The 25,500-nt window shown below is 38.4% G+C and overlaps 1 protein-coding gene across 1 annotated transcript in view; it reads left to right on the top strand.

The window, feature by feature from the left end:
• The window catches only part of LOC128659973 (zinc finger protein 585A-like), a 157,381-nt gene that overhangs the window by 62,530 nt on the left and 69,351 nt on the right, over positions 1–25,500 (top strand). The window contains exons 5-6 of the mRNA XM_053713567.1: positions 5,349–6,145; positions 24,662–24,669. Of these exons, the coding sequence (XP_053569542.1) occupies positions 5,349–6,145; positions 24,662–24,669 (805 nt within the window). The remainder of the gene's footprint in view (positions 1–5,348; positions 6,146–24,661; positions 24,670–25,500) is intronic.

Consider the following 25,500-nt stretch of genomic DNA (forward strand, 5'->3'; position numbering starts at 1 on the left):
GTAACCAATGTAACCAATATTAAATAAAGTGCTTATAATGTGTCTGGTTAGTTGCTTGAGCTCAATAAATAGTTAACTGTAAGTCAATTAATATTGACAGGACTTGAGAATATCGGCTGGCCGATGGCTAGCTCATTCCATCTGGTTGCCCTTATAAATTGATTCTAGAGTGAATTAGGAATACCAAGAGCTGTGTAATCCCATTAAATTATAGTTGCTAAACCTTGGTCATATAATACTATACACTGTAGATATGACGAGAATGTTCTCATCTACTAATATGTTAGCCTGTTAAAGTAGCTAAATGCTGGTAGATTTATGTAGAATACAGTGCTATTATAAGGTCACAAACGTTGACTTGTGTGAGCCTGTTGTAAAATGAAACGTGAAGGTAGTATTTTCTGACATGCAGACAATATCCTCTTTATTCAATGTAGCAATTCTCCTGTTAATATATCAAGAGCAATACTTGCTCATATGTTTGGTGTGATTGAAACATAAAAGGGGGGACAAAAAGTTTTACAGAGTGTCTTAGTCGCGAATGACTAATAGATTGCTACCATTAATGCAGTAAAGTCTTCATATTATTCATAGCTGTATACTCGAGTTCATTCGTGGTGTCTTGCACCGTGAATACTATAAAGCTGTATTTTACAGATACCGATACAATATGCTTGCTTGCCGATAATTAAATCTTCTATGTAACATATTCAGTAGCTGCTCAATAATGTATCTTTATCAGATAAATAGTGTATCAACCTCGGTGCTGTTTACAAAGAACACAGCTTTTAGACCATCGCATATCATCAGTCAATCACAGCTGTGTAATCAAGTTCGCTTGCAGTCTATTACAACTTACATTGTGTGTAGCTTAATATTGCAAATCTAAACATAATATCAATACTTCCACCTTTTAAGTTCTATAAGTGGCGTATTGTACCTCTGATTAATAGTGTATCTAAATCAGATTAAAATGTAAGACTCAGTACTGTTTTAAGAAAACACAGCTTGTAAATTATAGCATGCCGTTAATAAAAGAAAAGGTTTTATATGACTTATTGATGTTAAAGAGTAAATGCTTGTTTAGGTTTTGCCAAAGTATACTTGTTAGAGTTTAGCGCATTATATACTAAAGTGGCGTTTTGATTTGCAGCTCTGTGTTGGTACCAAATATATTAGATGACCGCCCAATATGCACGCACTTGCTTGGAATATAATACTCCCAAGTATGTGGCGGTATTAATTGTGCACGAAATGTTGAAGCTGGCTATTAATGTAAAGGTATATAATCTCAAGGATTAGTTACTACAGGTATTGAGCAATAATCAGCACATTAAGATTACAAAACGTATGTTAGTCAAACACTATTCACAATCCACGTATGAGACATCAGTCTCAAATGTAAAGTGTTTGAATCCCTTTCGGTGAGTGTCCTTATCTGATTAAATCTGAGTATACATTGTCGTCAGCTCAGATATCAAAATGATTAACTAACTAGTTATCTAGATTTAAAACTGAGGGGTCCCAATTCCCCCTGCTCCTGACATGTTTCGCCGGGTATACCGGCTTTTTCGAAGGCCTTTGAAAAAGCCGGTATACCCGGCGAAACATGTCAGGAGCAGGGGGAATTGGGACCCCTCAGTTTTAAATCTAGATAAAGGACACTCACCGAAAGGGATTCAAACACTTTACATTTGAGACTGATGTCTTATACGTGGATTGTGAATAGTGTTTGACTAACATACGTTTTGTAATCTTAATGTACTGATTATTGCTCAATACCTGTAGTAACTAATCCTTGAGATTATATACCTTTACATTAATAGCCAGCTTCAACATTTCGTGCACAATTAATACCGCCACATACTTGGGAGTATTATATTCCAAGCAAGTGCGTGCATATTGGGCGGTCATCTAATATATTTGGTACCAACACAGAGCTGCAAATCAAAACGCCACTTTAGTATATAATGCGCTAAACTCTAACAAGTATACTTTGGCAAAACCTAAACAAGCATTTACTCTTTAACATCAATAAGTCATATAAAACCTTTTCTTTTATTAACGGCATGCTATAATTTACAAGCTGTGTTTTCTTAAAACAGTACTGAGTCTTACATTTTAATCTGATTTAGATACACTATTAATCAGAGGTACAATGCGCCACTTATAGAACTTAAAAGGTGGAAGTATTGATATTATGTTTAGATTTGCAATATTAAGCTACACACAATGTAAGTTGTAATAGACTGCAAGCGAACTTGATTACACAGCTGTGATTGACTGATGATATGCGATGGTCTAAAAGCTGTGTTCTTTGTAAACAGCACCGAGGTTGATACACTATTTATCTGATAAAGATACATTATTGAGCAGCTACTGAATATGTTACATAGAAGATTTAATTATCGGCAAGCAAGCATATTGTATCGGTATCTGTAAAATACAGCTTTATAGTATTCACGGTGCAAGACACCACGAATGAACTCGAGTATACAGCTATGAATAATATGAAGACTTTACTGCATTAATGGTAGCAATCTATTAGTCATTCGCGACTAAGACACTCTGTAAAACTTTTTGTCCCCCCTTTTATGTTTCAATCACACCAAACATATGAGCAAGTATTGCTCTTGATATATTAACAGGAGAATTGCTACATTGAATAAAGAGGATATTGTCTGCATGTCAGAAAATACTACCTTCACATTTCATTTTACAACAGGCTCACACAAGTCAACGTTTGTGACCTTATAATAGCACTGTATTCTACATAAATCTACCAGCATTTAGCTACTTTAACAGGCTAACATATTAGTAGATGAGAACATTCTCGTCATATCTACAGTGTATAGTATTATATGACCAAGGTTTAGCAACTATAATTTAACGGGATTACACAGCTCTTGGTATTCCTACTTCACTCTAGAATCAATTTATAAGGGCAACCAGATGGAATGAGCTAGCCATCGGCCAGCCGATATTCTGAAGTCCTGTCAATATTAATTGACTTACAGTTAACTATTTATTGAGCTCAAGCAACTAACCAGACACATTATAAGCACTTTATTTAATATTGGTTACATTGGTTACAGAATCAAGATAATCCTCAGTAGGAGATATAAGGAGTATCTGATATAATAAATTTACTTTGTCTGATCATTAACAGACATACTCTACAAAATAACTACTAGTTGCCTAGGGTTTTTAAAGTGTGCCCAATTTTTAATTTTCACTATTAAAGTTCAATTTTTAATGTGTCATTTCTTTCACACACATGCCACGCCACACCATTTGATTTTCTATATGAGGATGTGAGTGCTATTTGAATGTACCCCTTTTTCACAACCCCTTGGTTGTATAGTTTGCATAGAATTCGGTACATAGCACCAATGGGCATGTACGATTATCACTAAGGCCTAAATCCAGACTACTACCAGCCCGATCCTCTATACTCCCAGTAGTGCCATCGCACCCTCCCTTTCTTGTCTCTCCACTCCTTACCACATGAATTCCCACCACTGTTTTCATAGGAAAACCCCCTTGTTAACATATTATGTAGATGGAAATGCTCTCAATTGTCCAACTTCTGGGCCCCACTTTGCAGGGACTTCTCTAACAAAAAGTCTTTTAGCCAGTCTTTGATACTCAGAGATTCACTTATCATGGAACAATAAGTTAGCACAAGAATAGTACTTATGTGTTGGAAGCCAGAGATATGAAGGCTGCTCCCCTCTTTTTCAAAGACTATACGGCAGGTTAAGATTTCACCAGCCCAACCTTGCTGGGTAAGATGGTGATACTTTTAATCACTCAATCGTTGCTACACTCTGCCCTATTTCCAGGAGAGGAGCACAGTGACAAGTCAGACTATCTCAGGCCCAGGAGAGGCACATCCCCTCCCCACAGCAGTAGTTCATGGAGTGAGGCCTTGCTTGTTACTTCTCCCCGTGTCAGGTTGGCTCACGCCTCCCTGTCCTGTAGATAGATCCTCAGCCCGTGCTTGTTAGCGGCGGTACACTCTTCCCAAACCACAAAGGGAACTCTGCTTCAGTAAAACAGGCCGGAAGTTGAGTCAATCAATGCTGACTTTAATTACTGGGAAAATAGAGAAGATAACTCATTAAACAAATATAAACTATTATATTTATATTTGCATCTTTTAAGAACATTTGTTTCAACACTTGCTTTCAGAACACCTGCAACTCTACATTCCCCTGCCCTCGCTAATGGAACTCCCATAATTACACTTACGCCTACCTTGTTCATGTGTGAAACACCCACAACTCCACCAGTAAGTGTTCCCCACCCCAGAACCACCCCTGATTTTGTCTGCTTAATTTAACAGTGAGTATTATTAAAAGTAATAGTTTTTGGCTGATTATATAAATCAAACAACTGGTAACGCAAGCTAAGAGTATCATAAGATCACTGCTCTTTAGCCTTTCAAAACATCACACTGATTATTAGTTTGTGATGATTAAGACATCATATTCTCACCCAACTGGTTGAGCATGAGCCAGGGGGGCTTTATTTGCACTTGCTTGTGCAATGTTAACTGAGGATGGTGGAAACCTCCTCTCGATTAGAATACAGATGTACTTGTTCCCTGGCTGAGAACATTATTCACCCACACATTGTTTAATGGGGCCTATAGCTAGTTTTATTGAGTAATCCATGTTTTAGCTTATTATGATGTAGAAATATTTACATTATTTGTCTTTAATTGTTTTAATTTGTGTTTTACAGGTAAATCAATTTAAATATAAACACCAAACAGAAGACTTTTTATGGAGTGTAAATAAGTAGGATTTTTGTAATAGATGGATTCCATTATAAAGAATACACTTTCTTTTCTTTATTCCTTTTCTTTTTATGCAGATAATCACTTGAATAGTTCATATCCAGTCTTCATTACAGGAAGCACCAATCTGATACCACCAACTCCAAAAGTCTTATACACTAATGACTATTCACAAACAATGAGGAAATCAGAGCAGATATTTAAAGGAGATGGTGAATTGGCAGGAACTGGGCAGCAATCATTATGTACAGAGTAATTTAGTCATCAAACAAGAGGACAACATTTATGCCTTATCTAGTGAAATAATTATCCCAGAGGATAGGCCACACACATTTACTGAGTACTCAAAACATTTTAAAGAAGTGAAAAGTCATAAGTCTAGCCAAATGATTCATACAAATAAGAAACCATTCAAATGCACAGAATGTGAGAAAAGCTTCACGTGTAATTTGCATCTCCTTGAACACTACACAGTTCACACAGTTGTGAAACCTCACACGTGTACAGAATGTGGGAGATGTTTCACATCTAAAGGGAGCCTTAGGTATCACAAAAAGACCCACACAGGGGAGAAACCTTTCACATGTAATGAGTGTGGTAAAAGTTTTACACAAAAGAGTGATCTGAAAACTCATGAAAGGAATCACACAGGAGAAAAACCGTTCACATGTACAGAGTGTGGAAAACGTTTTACACAAAATAGTAGTCTGAAAAATCATGAAAGGATTCACACAGGAGAAAAGCCTTTCACATGTACAGAGTGTGGAAAAAGTTTTACATGTAAGAATCATCTGAAAACTCATGAAAGGATTCACGCAGGAGAAAAGCTGTTCACATGTACAGAGTGTGGAAAAAGTTTTACACAAATGGATAATCTGACAACTCATGAAAGGATTCACACAGGGGAGAAACCTTTCACATGTACAGAGTGTGGAAAATTTTTTACACATAATAGTAGTCTGAAAAATCATGAAAGGATTCACACAGGAAAAAAGCCTTTCACATGTACAGAGTGTGGAAAAAGTTTTACATGTAAGAGTCATCTGAAAACTCATGAAAGGATTCAAACAGGGGAGAAACCTTTCACATGTACAGAGTGTGGAAAAAGTTTTACACATAATAGTAGTCTGAAAAATCATGAAAGGATTCACACAGGAAAAAAGCCTTTTACATGTACAGAGTGTGGAAAAAGGTTTGCATGTAAGAGTCATCTGAAAACTCATGAAAGGATTCACGCAGGAGAAAAGCCTTTCACATGTACAGAGTGTGGAAAAAGTTTTACATGTAAGAGTCATCTGAAAAATCATGAAAGGATTCACACAGGAGAAAAGCCTTTCACATGTTAAAAAATTGAAAAAGGAATCCGATGCCAGTCAGATATCACAAAACACCAAATATTTACTCACAAAATAAAATGTATATGCACAAACTCTCTAAATAGAAGAGTCAAAAAGGGATCCTACTGTAAATAAAACTTTCTATATCCTAGTTACAAAATCTCCATATTGCAAGTGCTCTCCTGCTGTCCTTTGTTCCATATATATATATGCACCTCAGTTTCTCTCATATTAATGTGACAAAATCCAAACACCACACAAGAATATGCAAATCTATCCACATGCTGCCAAATTTAAATAAATATTCACCACCAAAGCACCCCCAGTGGTGTTTATTAATATGCCAGTGTTAGGAGTTTTTTGAGTTACATAGGGGAGAAAATAATTACATTTACAGAATAAAGGAGTCTTTATATGAATAGAGTGTTAGAAAATTATATTAACAATATCATGAGTCTCAAAGGATTGACATCTTGGAAATATATTTAATGCACACATCATATGGATAAAACTTTTCAGCTAGCTATAGATGCTTAGCATTGTACATGTTATATACCAGAGGAATTACTGAGGGGAAACTGATTTTATTAAATGAGACACAATGGGCTAGATTACAAGTGGAGCGCTAATTTGTCCGTTTACGGGTGCAAATAAATAATCAGCCATTACAAGTGGCTGATTTTTGCTACCGCGAACATGTGGTAGCAATTAGGGCTTATACAATTAACCATAGATCAGATCTCTGGTTAATTTTATAAATGTCCACCAAATGCCCCTAAATTTAAGTGTTAGTTTTCTTTAAAAAAAAAAACTGCACTTAGCTATTTCTTTCATGTAATTGGCAAGAGTCCATGAGCTAGTGACGTATGGGATATACATTCCTACCAGGAGGGGCAAAGTTTCCCAAACCTCAAAATGCCTATAAATACACCCCCCACCACACCCACAATTCAGTTTTACAAACTTTGCCTCCTATGGAGGTGGTAAAGTAAGTTTGTGCTAGATTTCTACGTTGATATGCGCTTCGCAGCATGCTGAAGCCCGGTTTTCCTCTCAGAGTGCAGTGAATGACAGAGGGATGTGAAGGGAGTATTGCCTATTGAATTCTATGGTCATCCTATCGGGGATCTATTTCATAGGTTCTCTTTTATCGGTCGTAGAGATCTCTTCTCCTACCTCCCTTTTCAGATCGACGATATACTCTTATATACCATTACCTCTACTGATTCTCGTTTCAGTACTGGTTTGGCTATCTACTATATGTAGATGAGTGTCTTTTGGTAAGTATGTCTTATTTTATTTATGACACTCTAAGCTATGGTTTGTCACTTTATATGTAAAGTTCTAAATATATGTTTTATACTTATATTTGCCATGATTCAGGTTAATCAGTATATTTCCTTCATTCAGACTGTCAGTTTCATTTTTTGGGAAATGCATATGAATAATTTTTTTATTTTTTTTTCTTACCTGAAAATTTTTCAAATTGACTTTTCTTTCTAAATTGCGGGCTGTTAGGCTCGCGGGTGCAAAAAATGCTAGAATTGATTGCATCATTTTTTGCGCGAAAATTACGTTTGTTGATGTTTATGACGTCATTTCCGGCGTCGTAGTTGATGCCGAGAGTTTTCACATAGTTGCGTCATCTATGATGCTCATGTTTGTTACAGACGTTTTTGGCGCCAAAAAAATTTGTCAATTGTGGGCGTCATACTTGGCGCCAGTTTTTTTACATTATTTAAGTCTCAGTTTCTTTTTGCTTCTGGTTCCTAGAGGCTTGTTCTGTTTGCATTTTTTCCCATTCCTGAAACTGTCATTTAAGGAATTTGATAATTTTGCTTTATATGTTGTTTTTTCTATTACATATTGCAAGATGTCGCAATCTGACCCTGTATCAACTTCTGGAAAGCTGCTGCCTGATGTCGGTTCTACCAAAGCTAAGTGCATTTGTTGTAAACTTGTGGTAACTGTTCCTCCAGCTGTAGTTTGTGTTAGTTGTCATGATAAACTTTCAAAAGCTGATAATATTTCCATTAGTAGTAGTCCATTACCTGTTGTTTTTCCTTCAACATCTAATGTTCAAGATATTCCTGTTAATGTAAGAGAATTTGTTTCTAATTCTATTCAGAAGGCTCTGTCTGTTATACCACCTTCTAATAAACGAAAAAGGTCTTTTAAAACTTCTCATAAATCAGATGAATTTTTAAATGACCGCCAACATTCTGATTTATCTATCTCTGATGAGGATCTATCTGGTTCAGAAGATTCTGCCTCAGATATTGACACTGACAAATCTTCATATTTATTTAAGATGGAGTTAATTCATTCTTTACTAAAAGAGGTGTTGATTCTATTAGATATGGAGGAGTCTAGTCCGCTTGATATTAAAACCAGTAAATGTTTAAATTCAGTTTTTAAACCTCATGTAGTTATTCCAGAGGTTTTTCCAGTTCCTGATGCTATTTCAGATGTAATTTCTAGGGAATGGAATAGTTTGGGTACTTCATTTACTCCTTCTTTAAGGTTTAAGAGACTGTACCCTTTGCCGGCTGATAGATTGGAGTTTTTGGAAAAAATCCCCAAAGTTGATGAGGCTATCTCTACTCTTGCTAAACATACTACTATTCCTACGGCAGATAGTACTTCTTTTAAAGATCCTTTAGATAGGAAGCTTGAATCTTTTCTAAGGAAGGCTTATTTATGTACAGGTAATCTTCTTAGGCCTGCTATTTCTTTGGCTGATGTTGCTGCAGCTTCAACTTTTTGGTTGGAGGCTTTAGCGCAACAAGTACCAGATCATAATGTGTATAGCATTGTTAAGCTTCTTCAACATGCTAATAATTTCGTTTCTGATACCATTTTTGATATCATTAGAATTGATGTCAGGTATATGTCTTTAGCTATTTTAGCTACAAGAGCTGTATGGCTTAAATCTTGGAATGCTGATATGACTTCTAAGTCAACATTGCTATCTCTTTCTTTCCAAGATAATAAATTATTTGGTTCTCAGTTGGATTCTATTATTTCAACTGTCACTGGGGGGAAGGGAGCTTTTTTGCCTCAGGATAAAAAATCTAAGGGTAAATTTAGGGCTGCTAACCGTTTTCGTTCCTTTCGTCAGAATAAGGAACAGAAGCCTGACCCTTCCCCTAAAGGAACGGTTTCCAATTGGAAGCCTTCTCCAGTCAGGAATAAATCCAAGCCTTTTAGAAAATCAAAACCAGCCCCCAAGTCCGCATGAAGGTGCGGCCCTCATTCCAGCACAGCTGGTAGGGAACAGATTACGATTTTTCAAAGATGTTTGGATCAGTTCAATTCAAAATCATTTGATTCAGAACATTGTTTCTCAAGGGTACAGAATAGGTTTCAAGGTAAGACCGCCTGTGAGAAGGTTCTTTCTTTCATGCATTCCAATAAACCCAGTAAAGGCTCAGCCTTTTCTGAAATGTGTTTCAGACCTGGAGTCATCTGGGCCAGTTCCATATCTGGAACGGGGTCTGGGGTTTTATTCAAATCTGTTCATTGTACCAAAGAAAGAGAATTCTTTCAGAGCAGTTCTGGATCTAAAATTTTTAAATCGTTATGTAAGGATACCAACATTCAATATCGTGACTATAAGGACTATTCTGCCTTTTGTTCAGCAAGGGCATTATATGTCCACAATAGACTTACAGGATGCATATCTTCATATTCCAATTCATCCAGATCACTATCAGTTCCTGAGATTCTCTTTTCTAGACAAGCATTACCAGTTTGTTGCTCTTCCTTTTGGCCTAGCAACAGCTCCAAGGATCTTCTCAAAGGACCTCGGTGCCCTTCTCTCTGTAATCAGAGAGTGGGGTATTGCGGTGTTTCCTTATTTGGACGATATCTTGGTACTTGCTCAGTCTTTACATTCTGCAGAATCTCACATGAACAACTCGTGTTGTTTCTTCAAAAACATGGTTGGAGGATCAATTTACCAAAAAGTTCCTTGATTCCTCAGACAAGGGTAACCTTTTTGATTCCAAATAGATTCAGTATCCATGACTTTGTCTCTAACAGACAAAAGACATCTGAAATTGGTTTCAGCTTGTCGGAACCTTCAGTCTCGGTCATTCCCTTCAGTAGCTATGTGCATGGAAGTTTTAGGTCTCATGACTGCAGCATCGGACGCGATCCCCTTTGCTCGTTTTCACATGAGACCTCTTCAGCTTTGTATGCTGAACCTTTGGTGCAGGGATTATACAAAGATATCACAATTGATATCCTTAAATCCCAATACTAGACTATCTCTGACTTGGTGGTTAAATTACCACCGTTTAGTTCAAGGGGCCTCTTTTGTTCATCCAACCTGGACTGTGATTTCAACAGATGCGAGTCTTTCAGGTTGGGGAGCTGTCTGGGGATCTCTGACAGCGCAGGGGGTTTGGAAATCTCAAGAGGCGAGATTACCAATCAATATTTTGGAACTCCGTGCGATTTTCAGAGCTCTTCAGTTCTGGCCTCTTCTGAAGAGAGAATCATTTATTTGTTTTCAGACAGACAATGTCACAAACGTGGCGTATGTCAATCATCAAGGTGGGACTCACAGTCCTCAGGCTATGAAAGAAGTATCTCGGATACTTGCATGGGCGGAATCCAGCTCCTGTCTAATCTCTGCGGTTCATATCCCAGGTATAGACAATTGGGAAGTGGATTATCTCAGTCGCCAGACTTTACACCTGGGAGAATGGTCTCTTCACCCAGAGGTGTTTCTTCAGATTGTTCAGATATGGGGGCTTCCAGAAATAGATCTGATGGCTTCTCATCTAAACAGGAAACTTCCCAGGTATCTGTCCAGATCCAGGGATCCTCAGGCGGAAGCAGTGGATGCGTTGTCACTTCCTTGGAATTATCAACCTGCTTATATCTTTCCGCCTCTAGTTCTTCTTCCAAGAGTGATTTCCAAAATCATAATGGAACATTCGTTTGTTCTGCTGGTGGCTCCAGCATGGCCACACAGGTTTTGGTATGCGGATCTTGTTCGGATGTCCAGTTGCCAACCTTGGCCACTTCCTATAAGGTCAGACCTTCTATCTCAAGGTCCGTTTTTCCATCAGGATCTCAAATCATTAAATTTGAAGGTATGGAGATTGAACGCTTAGTGCTTAGTCATAGAGGTTTCTCTGGGTCAGTGATCAATACTATGTTGCAGGCTCTCATTACCGAGTTTGGAAGACTTACATTTCATGGTGTTCCTCTAATAAGTTCTCTTGGCATTCTTTTAGAATTCCTAGAATTTTACAGTTTCTTCAGGATGGTTTGGTTAAGGGTTTGTCCGCAAGTTCCTTGAAAGGACAAATCTCTGCTCTTTCTGTTCTGTTTCACAGAAAAATGGCTAATCTTCCTGACATTTGTTGTTTTGTACAGGTTTTGGTTCGTATCAAGCCTGTCATTAAGTCAATCTCTCCTCCTTGGAGTCTTAATTTGGTTTTGAGAGCTTTACAGGCTCCTCCGTTTGAGCCTATGCATTCTCTGGATATTAAGTTACTTTCTTGGAAAGTATTGTTTCTTTTGGCTATCTCTTCTGCTAGAAGAGTTTCTGAATTATCTGCTCTTTCTTGAGAATCTCCTTTTCTGATTTTTCATCAGGATAAGGCGGTTTTGCGGACTTCCTTTAAATTTTTACCTAAGGTTGTGAATTCCAACAAAATTAGTAGAGAAATTGTTGTCCCTTCGTTGTGTCCTAATCCTAAGAATTCTTTGGAAAGATCTTTGCATTCTTTGGATGTGGTAAGAGCTTTGAAATATTATGTTGAAGCTACTAAAGATTTCAGAAAGACTTCTAGTCTATTTGTTATCTTTTCTGGTCCTAAGAAAGGTCAGAAAGCTTCTGCTATTTCTTTGGCTTCTTGGTTAAAACTTTTGATTCATCATGCTTATGTGGAGTCAGGTAAATCCCCGCCTCAGAGGATTACGGCGCATTCTACTAGGTCAGTTTCAACTTCCTGGGCTTTTAAGAATGAAGCTTCTGTTGATCAGATTTGCAAAGCAGCAACTTGGTCTTCTTTGCATATTTTTACTAAATTCTACCATTTTGATGTTTTCTCTTCTTCAGAAGCAGTTTTTGGTAGAAAAGTTCTTCAGGCAGCTGTTTCAGTTTGATTCTTTTGCTTATAATTTCAGTTTTTTTCATTATAAGAATAAAACTTTTTGATTTGGGTTGTGGATTCTTTTTGGCTGTCTTTATTTTTATCCCTTCCTCTCTAGTGACTATTGCGTGGAGTTCCACATCTTGGGTATTTGCTATCCCATACGTCACTAGCTCATGGACTCTTGCCAATTACATGAAAGAAAACATAATTTATGTAAGAACTTACCTGATAAATTAATTTCTTTCATATTGGCAAGAGTCCATGAGGCCCTCCCTTTTTATGGTGGTTATGATTTTTTTGTATAAAGCACAATTATTCCAATTCCTTGTTGATGCTTTCGCTCCTTTCTTATCACCCCACTTCTTGGCTATTCGTTAAACTGAATTGTGGATGTGGTGGGGGGTGTATTTATAGACATTTTGAGGTTTGGGAAACTTTGCCCCTCCTGGTAGGAATGTATATCCCATACGTCGCTAGCTCATGGACTCTTGCCAATATGAAAGAAATGAATTTATCAGGTAAGTTCTTACATAAATTATGTTTTTTGGGGGCTAAAGTTGGTGACTGTGTGGTGTTAGAAACAACGGCACTGAAAAGTGTCTTTACATTGCAATCTATGGGAACTGTTCCCTGTAAATATGAGTATATACTTTTATACATATACATTATTTGTTATATGTGTATATAAGCATGTCTCACGGCATGATAACAAAGCTCCCATATGAGCCTATGGAATCTTGTGAGCACAACGCTTCCGTACAATGCAAAAGCAAAGTGGCATTCACATTGCACCTCACCTGTAATACCAGAGCACATTTGAGTGCACTGCTATTACAAATGGGAGGGATATTTTTTGATATTTTGCGCTCTATTTATAGTCTGGCCCAATATCAGTAACTGTTACATTTGTGATCATAATCAGTTGCATTTAAATGGATACACATGTATACTGGATATGAAATATGTATGTTGTGTTCTTGAATTTGATATTATGGTGCTGATTTACTAAGCAGCGAATGCTGCTTACTCTGCACGAGCCGGAAGGCTCACCTGAATCAGGAGTCATAAGACTGCTGCTCCTTAACTCGTCTACAACCTCTTAGATGGCGGACAGCAATCATCCTGATCGAATCCCGTTGAGATGATTAATACCCCCTGCTAACCCACGATTGGCCACAAATGTGCAAGGGGCAGCATTGCACAAGCATTTCACAAGATATGCTTGTGCAATGATAAATGCCTACATCATATGCTGTCAGCATTTAGCGGTGTTGGGCTGACATGATTCGCCACAACTTAATAAATCGGCCCCCAAGTCTGTTAGATGTTTTCATGTTAGTTAGAAGCCACAAGAACTGATAATAGCACATACTGTATATATAAAGGGAACATTATATGTCTGATAAATCCCTTTGTATCAAGAGCACAAGTGGTATGTATATTTATACCATTGTGTGCATATATCATGTAATGCTGCTTTTTACTATATAATGATATACAATGTTTTTTCATGCAAATAAAAAGTGATTGTAATCCAGACCAGTATTTTGTGTTTTTTGTATAATTAAAAACCCAATATCACAGAATAATTAGGAAAACCTCATCAAATTCAGAAGCCAAATCTGACAGTAAAAGTTAAACGCTGATAATTCAGATAGAGCAGGAATTTTACCCAACTTTCTAATTTACTTCTATTATCTAATTTGCTTTGTCTTTTGGTATCCTTTGTTATAGAGTAAACCTAGGAGGCTGATATTATATGAGCTTAGGGGCGTGCACGTGTATTTAGCATTCTGTGCAGCAGTGTTTGTAACTATGTATAACATTGCTATAAATGTTGTTGCAATCTCTGCTGCCTGAAGACATTTGAAATATCATGTTCTATCCAATCCATTTAAGTTTAATTTTGACTTTACTGTCCCTTTAACAGTACATAAAACAATATCAAATTAACCCCCGACCTACACCAACCCAGACTATTAATCAGCAGCAAGACTTTATACACAGACAGTTTCTGTTACTTAAATCATACATAAAGGGATAGGAAATTACACTTTCATAATTCAGATAGAATGTGTCATTTTATGACACGTTTAATTTCACTTCTGTTATCAAATTTACTTTGTTCTCTTGGTATCCTTTGCTGGAAAAAATATGTACATATGTTCAGCAGCATCAATACTCTACAGGGAGCTAGCTAGCTGTTAATTGGTGGCTACACACATGTGCCTTTTGTCATTGGTTCACCAGATATGCTAAGCTGGCTCAGAGTAGTACATTGCTGTTTAGAGCTGACCTAAAGTATGTGAATCCCATTGCAGGAATTAAACACATAGGTCAGATTATGAGTGGAGCACGAACGTTTGTGCGTAAGTGATAATAGGTTTATAGGGGGTGTATGCACTCATCGGGCTTATCACTGTTTTTATGAGTTGAAAGTAAACGCGATCACTTGAGCACAATAGTGATTTAGGCTAAAATGATTACCACAACTTCGGAGCTCTGGTTAACAGTTTCACAAAAAAAAGTTGCACAAAATACTTCAAAAATACATTAGAAAGTTTATTTACATTTATTATAACACTATCTAAATATATAGAAGTTATAAGGGCTCAAAGATAAGAGGTCTCAGGTGTTAGAAAAAAAAGTCAGGTGAAGGGCTTTAACATAGACATGTCTAAATATGTGTGTGTGTATGTGTCTGTACATGGGCAAAACTACAGGGGCTGCAGAGGTTGCAATTGCAACTGGGCCCCCAATGGGGGGCCCAGCTTTTTTTTTTTAATAAAAAAAGTTGACCAGCCACTGCCTGCACTGATGATATGTGAGTGTGACATGATGTTTCACTAGTGTCTCTGACTACAGGGGTTAGTCATTCTGTTTTACCCATTGGTTTTTATGTGTGTGTGTGTGTATGTATGTATGCGACTGTGTGTGTATTTATGCATGTATGTGTGTGTGTGTATGTTTGTAGAATTAGCAAATTACAGACCTTGTTACTACAGCATGGGGGATGGGGTAAACAGTGTCACTATACAGTACCACTATATATAGTACAGGGGTGCTGGACTATGTCCAAGACTATTTTGGTCACTTTATAAAGTACTGGGGCGGGTAGGGTCAGGCCAGCCATCTCACCGCCAGATTACAGACTGTGTCACTAACTCACTATATACAGTACTGGTGGGTTAATCAGTGTCACTATATACAGTAATAGGTGGTCAGACCATCTCACAGACTGTGAGCACAGGTTACCTTCTTTTGCAGACATGTAATCTGAATCCATTTTTTTTGGGGGGGTGGGGGGACCTTTTTAGATTCTTGCACCTGGGCCCTGTGGTTTCTAGTTACGCCTCTGTGTGTGTGTATATATATATATATTTATATATATATATATATGTGTGTCTGTATGTGTGTGTGTATATATATATATATGTGTGTATATGTATGTGTATATATATATATGTATGTGTGTATGTGTATGTATATATATATATATATATATATATATATATATATATCAATACATATATACATACAACCCCAATTCCAAAAAAGTTAGGACGGTATGGAATGTGACAAGTTGAAATAAGAAGGTGATGTGAAACAGTTGAGTTAATTGGGTAATCATAGTATATAACGAGCCTCCAAAAAAGGCCTAGTCCTTCAAGAGCAAGGATGGGTCGAGGCTTAACAATCTGCCAACAGATTCATCAGAGAATAATTCAAAACTTTGAGAACAACATTCCCCAAAGACAAATCGGTCAAAAATCACTTCTAAATGCGCGTGATTTCCAATCCTTCATACATAACTGTCTCAAAAACCCTCATGAGTCTGTAATGGATATCCTGAAATGGGCTCGGAAATACATTGGTAAACCTTTGTTAGTCAACACCATTTGCCACTGCATCCACAGATGCAAGTTATGCTTTACTATGCAAAACAGAAGCCATATATCAGCACTGTCCAGAAGCGCTGTAGACTTCTCTGGGCTTGGTCTCATCTGAGATTACCAGTAGCACAGTGGAATTGTGTTTTGTGGTCCAACGAGTCAACATTTTCTCCGGGTCAAAGAGGAAAAGGACCATCCAAGCTGTTATCAGTGCCAGGTCCAAAAGCCAGCGTCTGTCATGGTATGGGAGTGTGTCAGTGCCTATGACATGGGTAACTTGCACATCTGTGAAAGCATCATTAATGCTGAAAGATATGTATACATTTTGGAGCAACACATGCTGCCTTCTAGATGTCGTCTTTTCCAGGGATGCTCCTGCCTTTTCCAGCAGGACAACGACAAACCACATTCTGTCTGGATTACAAGTGCATGGTTTCGTATGCAGAAAGGGCAGGTGCTTGTAAGGCCTGCCTGGAGTCCTGACCTGTCGCCGATTGAGAATGTTTGGCATGTTATGAAGCACAAATTAAGGTAACAAACGCCCCCGTACAGTTGCACAGCTGAAGACATGCATAATGGGATGAATGTTTTTTTTTGTTTTTATTCCAAACCAGCTTTAATTAGTAAGAACAAAATTATACAAAGGTTGAAAGACACAGCTTCCTTTTCTGTTTATATAAGCCAGTTGCTTTTTCCGAATCTATACATCCAACAAATTATATATATGACAATATATGTCCGTGAAAAATCGACATATTTAACATTACTACTGGTTATAAGATATTAATAAAATTTGTTTAAGAAAACAAGTAAATTAACTTAAAAAATCAAAACAGTATTCTAATTAAGGAAAGCTTCCTCTTTCCTTTTGATAACCCATGATCAATTGCATATAGTGAATATATTATAACATATAAAGTTCTTATGTCTTTAACAAACACAAAAAAAAATACATTTAACCTAGGGATAATAACTATTCAAATATAGATCACTGGTCAGACCCGGGGTACAGCCATTCTCCGCTTAAAGGGATACTGAACCCAAATTTTTTATTTAATTATTCAGATACAGCATGCAATTTTAATCAACTTTCTAATTTACTCCTATAATCAATTTTTCTTCATTCTCTTGCTATCTTTATTTGAAAATCATGAATGTAAATCTTAGCAGTCAGCCCATTTTAGGTTAAGCACCATGGATAGCGCTTGCTTATTGGTGTCAGGGTTTTTTCCCTGCTTTGTTTTTACTCACCTCTCTTGCTGACTCTGGTGCATAGTGTGTGGTGCTGCTAATTTCCTGCATGCCCTTTTATGGCCAGACTGGTGTACATCATCCATGTGAGACAGGTTGCAGTCTCAGAATTGTGATGTCATCACTTATTATTTAAAGGGCCTCTGTTCAGTATGCTTTGCCCTTGCATTGTCTCAGACCTGTTTGTGAGAGTTCCAGTTCCTGCGTATTACCTGGCTGTCTGACGTCCCTCCTGGTTCCTGATCCCTGGCTTGTTCCTGACTCTGCTGTTCTCCTTGTTCCTGATTCTGGCTCGCCTGACTACTCACTTTGGCTCCTGACTCGGCTCGTCTGACTACCAGCTCTGGTTTTGACTCCTGTCTTGTTATTTGAATTGTAGGATGCTGGGCACAGTTGAGTTTATGTGTGTGACATGTATGAGGGATGCAGGGCACAGGTGAGTGTATGTATGTGATGTGTCTGAGGGATAAAGGGCACAGGTGAGTGTATTTGTGTGATGTGTCTGAGGGATATAGGGCACAGGTGAGTGTATGTGTGTGATGTGTCTGAGGGATACAGGGTACAGGTGAGTGTATGTATGTGATGTGTCTGAGGGATATAGGGCACAGGTGAGTGTATATGTGTGATGTGTCTGAGGGAAACAGGGTACAGGTGAGTGTATGTATGTGATGTGTCTGAGGGATATAGGGCACAGGTGAGTGTATGTGTGTTATGTGTCTGAGCTATACAGGGCACAGGTGAGTGTATATATGTGATGTGTCTGAGGGATACATGGCACAGGTGAGTGTATGTATGTGATGTGTCTGAGGGATACAGGGCACAGGTGAGTGTATGTATGTGACATGTATGAGGGATGCAGGGCACAGGTGAGTGTATGTATGTGTGTGATGTGTCTGAGGGATACAGGGCACAGGTGAGTGTATGTGTGTATGTGATGTGTCTGAGGGATAGAGGGCACAGGTGAGTGTATGTATGTGACATGTATGAGGGATACAGGGCACAGGTGAGTGTATGTATGTGACATGCATGTGGGATGCAGGGCACAGGTGTGTTTGGACGTGTGTGATGTGTCTGAGGGATACAGGGTACAGGTGAGTGTATGTGTGTTATGTGTCTGAGGGATACAGGGTACAGGTGAGTGTATGTGTGTGATGTGTCTGAGGGATACAGGGTACAGGTGAGTGTATGTGCGTGATGTGTCTGAGGGATACAGGGTACAGGTGAGTGTATGTGCGTGATGTGTCTGAGGGATACAGGGCACAGGTGAGTGTATGTATGTGATGTGTATGAGGGATACAGGGCACAGGTGAGTGTATGTATGTGATGTGTCTGAGGGATACAGGGCACAGGTGAGTGTATGTGTGTGATGTGTCTGAGGGATACACGGCACAGGTGAGTGTACATGTGTGATGTGTCTGAGGGATACAGGATACAGGTGAGTGTATGTGTGTGATGTGTCTGAGGGATGCAGGGTACAGGTGAGTGTATGTGTGTGATGTGTCTGAGGGATGCAGGGTATAGGTGAGTGTATGTATGTGATGTGTATGAGGGATACAGGGTACATATAACAGAATAGAGGTGGTGGTGTAACCAACTGTAATGAAACCAGGGGACCGGAAAATTGTTTTGCTGTGTGTCTAGATATGTTCTGGGCTAAGCCTATTACAGCCGTTCTCTATAACATGAACTTCAATGCCCTTTCACACTTGCTTTGTTTAAATGTTATTGTATATTGTTATACATCTGCAGACAGTGTAAACATATAAAGATGTGAAGCAGGTAGGAAGGTCAATGTTGCACAGTAATATATATACTTCATAGCGCAGCAGTACAATCAACCAACAGCCGTCAATATTTTGTAACAAAGTCCATACATAGAAAACAGCTTAACAGCTGTACTCACGTCCCTTCAATGGCTGCTTCCGCTGCGGAATCGTCCGGCTCACTCGGTAACCTCCTGTGTCCTTTTTATGTGGCACTGGACTTGTCTGCCTTCAGACCTTCTCCATCTCCTGTTATTATGCACTGCCGTGCAACCGGTCTTGTCTTATATCACTCTCCCATAAAATCCACAACGGTAGCTCGTGCTCACACCATGGGTAATTAGAATACAGAATAATGAGAAAGTGGAGCACCGAGTCTCTATTGTGGTTATAAAAACAAAATCTTTATTAGGAAACACATTTGTTCAGGGACCCATGTCCCCGGGATAAAACTGAATGTAGGTAAAAAAGTTATGAGCTAACATGTTTCGGCTCCCATACCGTAATCTTAGCCACATGTAAAACATTTTACGTAGACAGAGCTTAAAATACCTATCTTTGCTTTCCATTGGCTCATGGATACACACCTATACTGTTAAGAACCAATTGGAATGCTAGTAGTCTCTGTTTCGTCATACTTTGAGTAAAATACTCACCCCTATGTAGGGGCCAATCAGAGACTGCCTATGTCGTAACCCCGTTCAGATTGCTTTCCTGTTCCTATAGAGTTTAAACACCTTAACATATTCGTGTACAAATCAAACCTTATTTTAGTTTAAGTTAAAGTTTGGTCCCCACTCTGCTTATACATCTCCCTCTCTCCTGTTACTTGCAATGTCACGCTAAATCTTATTTCGATCCTGTATGATCTTACATTTTGTAACCACTGTCTGCTATCTCATAGCCGTGAGCCCCTATACTGTTAATTGATCTCTTATTTCACTTTGTTCTATTATTCCCAGTTGTAAGTTCTCCCCCAACTAATGGGTTTGTGCCCTGGTTAATGCTTGCTTGGAACACTTCTAGTTGTTCCTTAGGTACAATACATTAATACAAGCCTTAAAGAATGCTAGAACTAATTTTACATACTGTGCCAATAAAAATCTTAAGCTATCCCAACTTACTGTATAAATCTTACAAACTATTATAGTCGGTCTCTATAGCTCCAATATTACTATTCACTTAAATTGTGAAAACATTCTTAAATTTACACCAAAACCTGTCAGTCATCACTACAAGTGTCTCAGGGTTTAAAGAACAAACAAGAAGTTACCCAAAGAAAAATTCATTGAGTTAGTTTTTGTATCCACTAATACCATATCATAATGGACTACTTAGTGTCAAATATTGACTCAAGGCTTTTAAACCCTTTTATTGTTAATTTCCACCTGTTATTCAAGTCTAGTGAAATGAACTTATTTTGATATATTTCTGTTTTAGAGGATTGCGGATCTAGAAATAACAATGTTACTACCAGAAGTTGATTAAATCATATTCTGAGTTGAGGCCTACTGGAATTCTGGTCTTTAGTTTGAATATCCAGTAGGCCTCCCTCTCTGCTAGTTTTCTAGCTCTGTCCTCTCCCTTTTTGGTTGGTAGGACCCTTTCAATGATATTCCATTTAAAACTATTCACATCCTTGTTGTGAAACCATGAAAAGTGGTTTATTAGAGGTGTAGTGTTGTGAGGATCCCTGTCCTAATGTCTGCCAAATGCTCTCTGATCCTCACCCTGGCTTCCCTTGTGCTGAGGCCCACATATTGCAAAGCACATTGGTGGCAAGAAATAACATAAATTATGTAGGTTGACCTACAATTTAAACATATTTTGATTTGATGTCTCTCACCCGTGGCTAAACATTCAAAACTATCACCTAGTTGAACCTTTTCACAAGCCAGGCATGCTTGGTAATTGCATCGATACATTCCATTGAATTGTAACCATGATGACGTCCTAGTTTTGTTCCTCTCTAGTCTAGTGGGGGCCACTATATTCCCTATTGTTCTGCCCCTTTTATAGGCAAATCTTACCCCTTTTCTCACTATATCTGTTAACCCATCGTCTGCTGTTAGAAGTGGAAGATGTTTCTTTATTATTCCACAGATTTGTGGGTTCTGATGTGAATACTCCGTTTTGAAGACAACCTTGTTGTCCCCAGTTTTTTCACTTTTTTGTGATTTTTTACCCTGCAATAGATTCCTCCTGTCTATGGATTTCACTTTTCTCCTCGCTCCCAGGGTTGTCGATCTCTTGTACCCTCTCTCCTCCAATCTCCTTGTTGAATCATAACATAACATAGATAGAGGCCGTTTGCACTGCTACTCTCTGTGAACTTATTATTTAAATATAGAAAACGGGGTAAACTTAACTGGGTAAACTTTATCCTTTTGGTAATTTGTTGGCCCACTGTGGGCACCCACACAGGTGGTTTTGTGTAGCTAAGCCGGCGGTTAGGAGAGCGTGGAGACTAATATTTGTATAATATTTAATACAGGCAATAGATATATATAGAACAATAGTGCTGTCTCCCACAGTTACCTCGGAGCCCGCTGCAGTCTCACCTACTATCTAAATTATAGATAAACTCTAGTCTTTACCCTCTGAATACATATTTACTTAATTGTGACACACAGGAGGTTACTCCTTTACCAGAGAGCACACAGTGTTATTTTCTTTTATACAGTGTTATTTCTCTTTGATTTCAATATAACTTGATGCAACGTTTTTATTAAAAGTGGCATGGTCCACAACACTTGAACTATTTTATTTACCTATTTAATAAAGGTTAAGTTTTAATATAACTCATTTCTCTACACAATCAACTCACCAACCTTACATGTATGAGATGACAATACCCCCCAAGTGTGCCATATGAATGCTTCTGTTCTTTCTCTCTGTTTATAAATTAACTATGTTTTGGCATTAGGCACTATCTTATCCTATACTTAGGTCTATAAGGATTTAGGTCTGTGGGTTGTCACCTCCAGTTCTTTCCCACCTTTCCCTTTAGGTTAAAAGGGATATACTCTTCATAACATAACATACAGCACATAGTTGCTTGTTTATTAACTAAACAGGATTATTTACACATTGGATATAAATACCATATATGATGGAAGGTGAAACTGAATTGGTCGAGATCCCGTTTTCATTACGTTCAGCCCAAGAAAGGGACCTTGGGATATGGGATTGCAATAAGATATTCTCCACTGACAAAAGGGATTACAGCCTAATAGCACTATTTGAAGAATTGGAATTTTTCTTGATGAAAGAGGACAAACTCAAATGGGACATTAGGACTCTAAGGAAATATCATGAACTAGGTATTATACCGAGAGGATTAAGTCTGAATAAATTCCCGACTTTTGTGACAGAAGACAAATCCTTCATAGAAATCTGGAATGGACACCTTACGGATTGTTCCCTAAAACTTATCTTACTGATTATAGATTATAAGAAGAAAGCTCTGGAGGACCTAAGTAAAAAAATCAAGACAGTCCAAGATGAATTAAATAAACGGAGCAAGGAACCATACTTTGGAAAATTTGACAAAACCTTACAGGAGGTAGTAGCACAGGCTAAGAAACTACTATTGGAAATCAAACATAAAAAATATGTAAGGGACCAGTTGGATTATGACCAGAATAAGGTCTATGTCTGGAATCGCAAAGAAAGGCAGGAGCTGTGTCAGAGAGTAAAGAGATGAGAAATCCCACCTTAGCTCTGTCAGAGGGAAACGCCTGAGGTAACATCTCAAAGTAAATGCCCACCTGGTTCAAAAACCCTCTGCACTGAATAGGATCGCCTCCATATCGCTGAAGTAGAGGTGCAGAACAGGACATGCTCCTGGTAGGCATAGGTGCAGCAGCCATAACTTGAGGGACACTTTGGTCCAAATGTGCAGTGCGAGTCAGCAGGGTTTGCAGGGCTAGTGCAAATTAATCCAAGCAGTGATCCTGTTCATCCATCCTGGAAATGATGTCAGGTAAAGGTGGAGCACCATCAGGATTCATGGCCTTTGCGTAATGTCAGGGTGCCAGGAATCAGACTGAGACGAGAAGTGCAAAAATAATCACACCTTTATTAATAGCAAAAAATAATAAAAAGACCTCAATTCAAATAACAAGCCAGGAGTTAAAAACCAGAGCTGGTAGTCAGACGAGCCGAGTCAGGAGCCAAAGCGAGTAGTCAGACAAGTCTGAATCAGGAACAAGGAAAAAGCAGAGTCAGGAACAAGCCAGGGATCAGGAACCAGGAAAGACGCCAGACAGCCAGGTAATACACAGGAACTCTCACAAACAGGTCTGAGACAACGCAAAGGCAAAGCATACTGAACAGAGGCCCTTTAAATAATAAGTGATGACATCACAATTCTGAGACTGCATCCTGTCTCACATGTATGATGTACACCAGTCTGGCCATAAAAGGAAATGCAGGAAATGAGTAGCATCCCCCACAATGCAGCAGAGTTCAGCAAGAGAGGTGAGTAAAATGGCTGCCAGCAGCACATGGCAAACAAAACAGGGAAAAAACCCTGACAGAAATATGCTGTGGTATGGGCCAAAAGACAGGATCTCACAGGTATAGATCCTATGTATATATATGGATCAAATGTAAAAGTTGAAAAAATGAAAACAAATTTTATGTTGCTATTTCAACACAAAAAATAAAGTGTATTGTTATTTCAACACCAAAAATAAATGATGACAAAAATTAGCCAAAAAAACAAACTGAGCCAGGCTGATTATTCAAAATTCTGACATATCAGATGTCAGGTGCCTACAGCCCTAAGTCACTTTTATCTATGGCATAGTTAGTAAGAAATTAAACTTGGATTTTCTTTTTTCTATGGCCGTACAGATGGCTCTCCGATGGTTCGCCATCCTCTTCTTTATGTCGTCCGAGGTCTTGCCCACATAGAACAGCCCACAAATACAGCTCAACATATAAACCACATACAGAGTTGTGCATGTTAAAGTTAATGTAAATTTTGATGCTAAAGTGCCTGGTTTTTCAAACTTCGATTAAAAACAGGGGCACCTTAATTCATCAAAATTTACATTTCACTCCTGTTGTTAAAAAAAACTTACCTTTTAAACTTCAGCTCCAGCTTCCTCCACCCGTTTTAAAGCCTCTGCCTGGGTCTAAAATGAGGCATCCGGCTTCCTCCAATCACAGCGTTGAATCAGACACTGATTCCCCTGGGGGGGGGAAGCTGTGATTGGAGGATGACCTATCAATCATCTCTAACATCAGAAATGGCTTGTGAGACCGGAGGAAGCTGGAGCTGCTGTGAAGTTTAAAAGGTAAGTATTTTTTCACAACAGGAGTGAAATGTAAATTTTGATGAATTAAAGTGCCCCTGTTTTTAATCGAAGTTTTAAAAACCGGGCACTTTAGCATCAAAATTTACATTCACTTTAAGTAGTGTTTTATAGGATACATTTTGTTGGTATGTGGGTGTCTGAAACTGGTCCATTGAACCAAGGAGTGACAGGTGACGCAGCTGGGGCATCTGTATGACCCTTTCTTGGTGGATTTGAGACAAGTCTGTTTTGTATAACAGTGTCTGTTAGCACTAGTAGGTCACGTAAGCTCTTCCCACGTTTAAAACCTACCCTTGGTGGTCCATCGGCATGCATCCATACGGCTATAGAAAAATGAGACAGTGACCAACCTGTAGCGAGACATTTTGCACATAACGGACATACGATAAAAGACTTAAGATTTCAGTTGATTGATCACGTTCCGCCACTGGTTCGTGGTGGCGATAGAAATAAACGTTTATTGCAAGTTGTGGATCGCTGGATACATAAGTTGGACACTGTACAGCCTAGGGGACTAAAGGCAAGTATCGATTGGCATTGCTTTCTGTAAACTAGTTGTCTAGGCCTTAAATAATTAGGTCGGTACATTATTATAATATGCAACTTGTGCAAGTCCCCAAATCATTTGCCCATCACCAGTATCCATCATGCATAAATTCTGAGTAAAAAAAAAATCAAGGGAATTTGCCTACGCAAGTGTGATTTCACTTTAAGGATTTCAGGTAATAAAAGGAGCACTGAACATGTGTATCAATCAGCAGTGACCAAGTGCGTGGAGCACGAAACGTTTGCTGTTTTTGCACCTGTTCCTCAACTTGTTTTTGCACAATAGTGCTTACCACTTTTTATTCTATTTTGTATGGTTTTAATAAGTATGGAATAAAATTGACTTTTTATATATTTCTGGGCTTGGAGCGCTTATTTTTTTCCCAATCTTGGATTAACTGTTACTTTTTGTGCGTGTGCAGACGCACTGGGAATTTTTGTTTGCCGCCCGGGAACAACATTT

This window comes from Bombina bombina, chromosome 5 (genome assembly GCF_027579735.1).
Source record: "Bombina bombina isolate aBomBom1 chromosome 5, aBomBom1.pri, whole genome shotgun sequence".
Classification (NCBI taxonomy): Eukaryota; Metazoa; Chordata; class Amphibia; order Anura; family Bombinatoridae; genus Bombina; species Bombina bombina.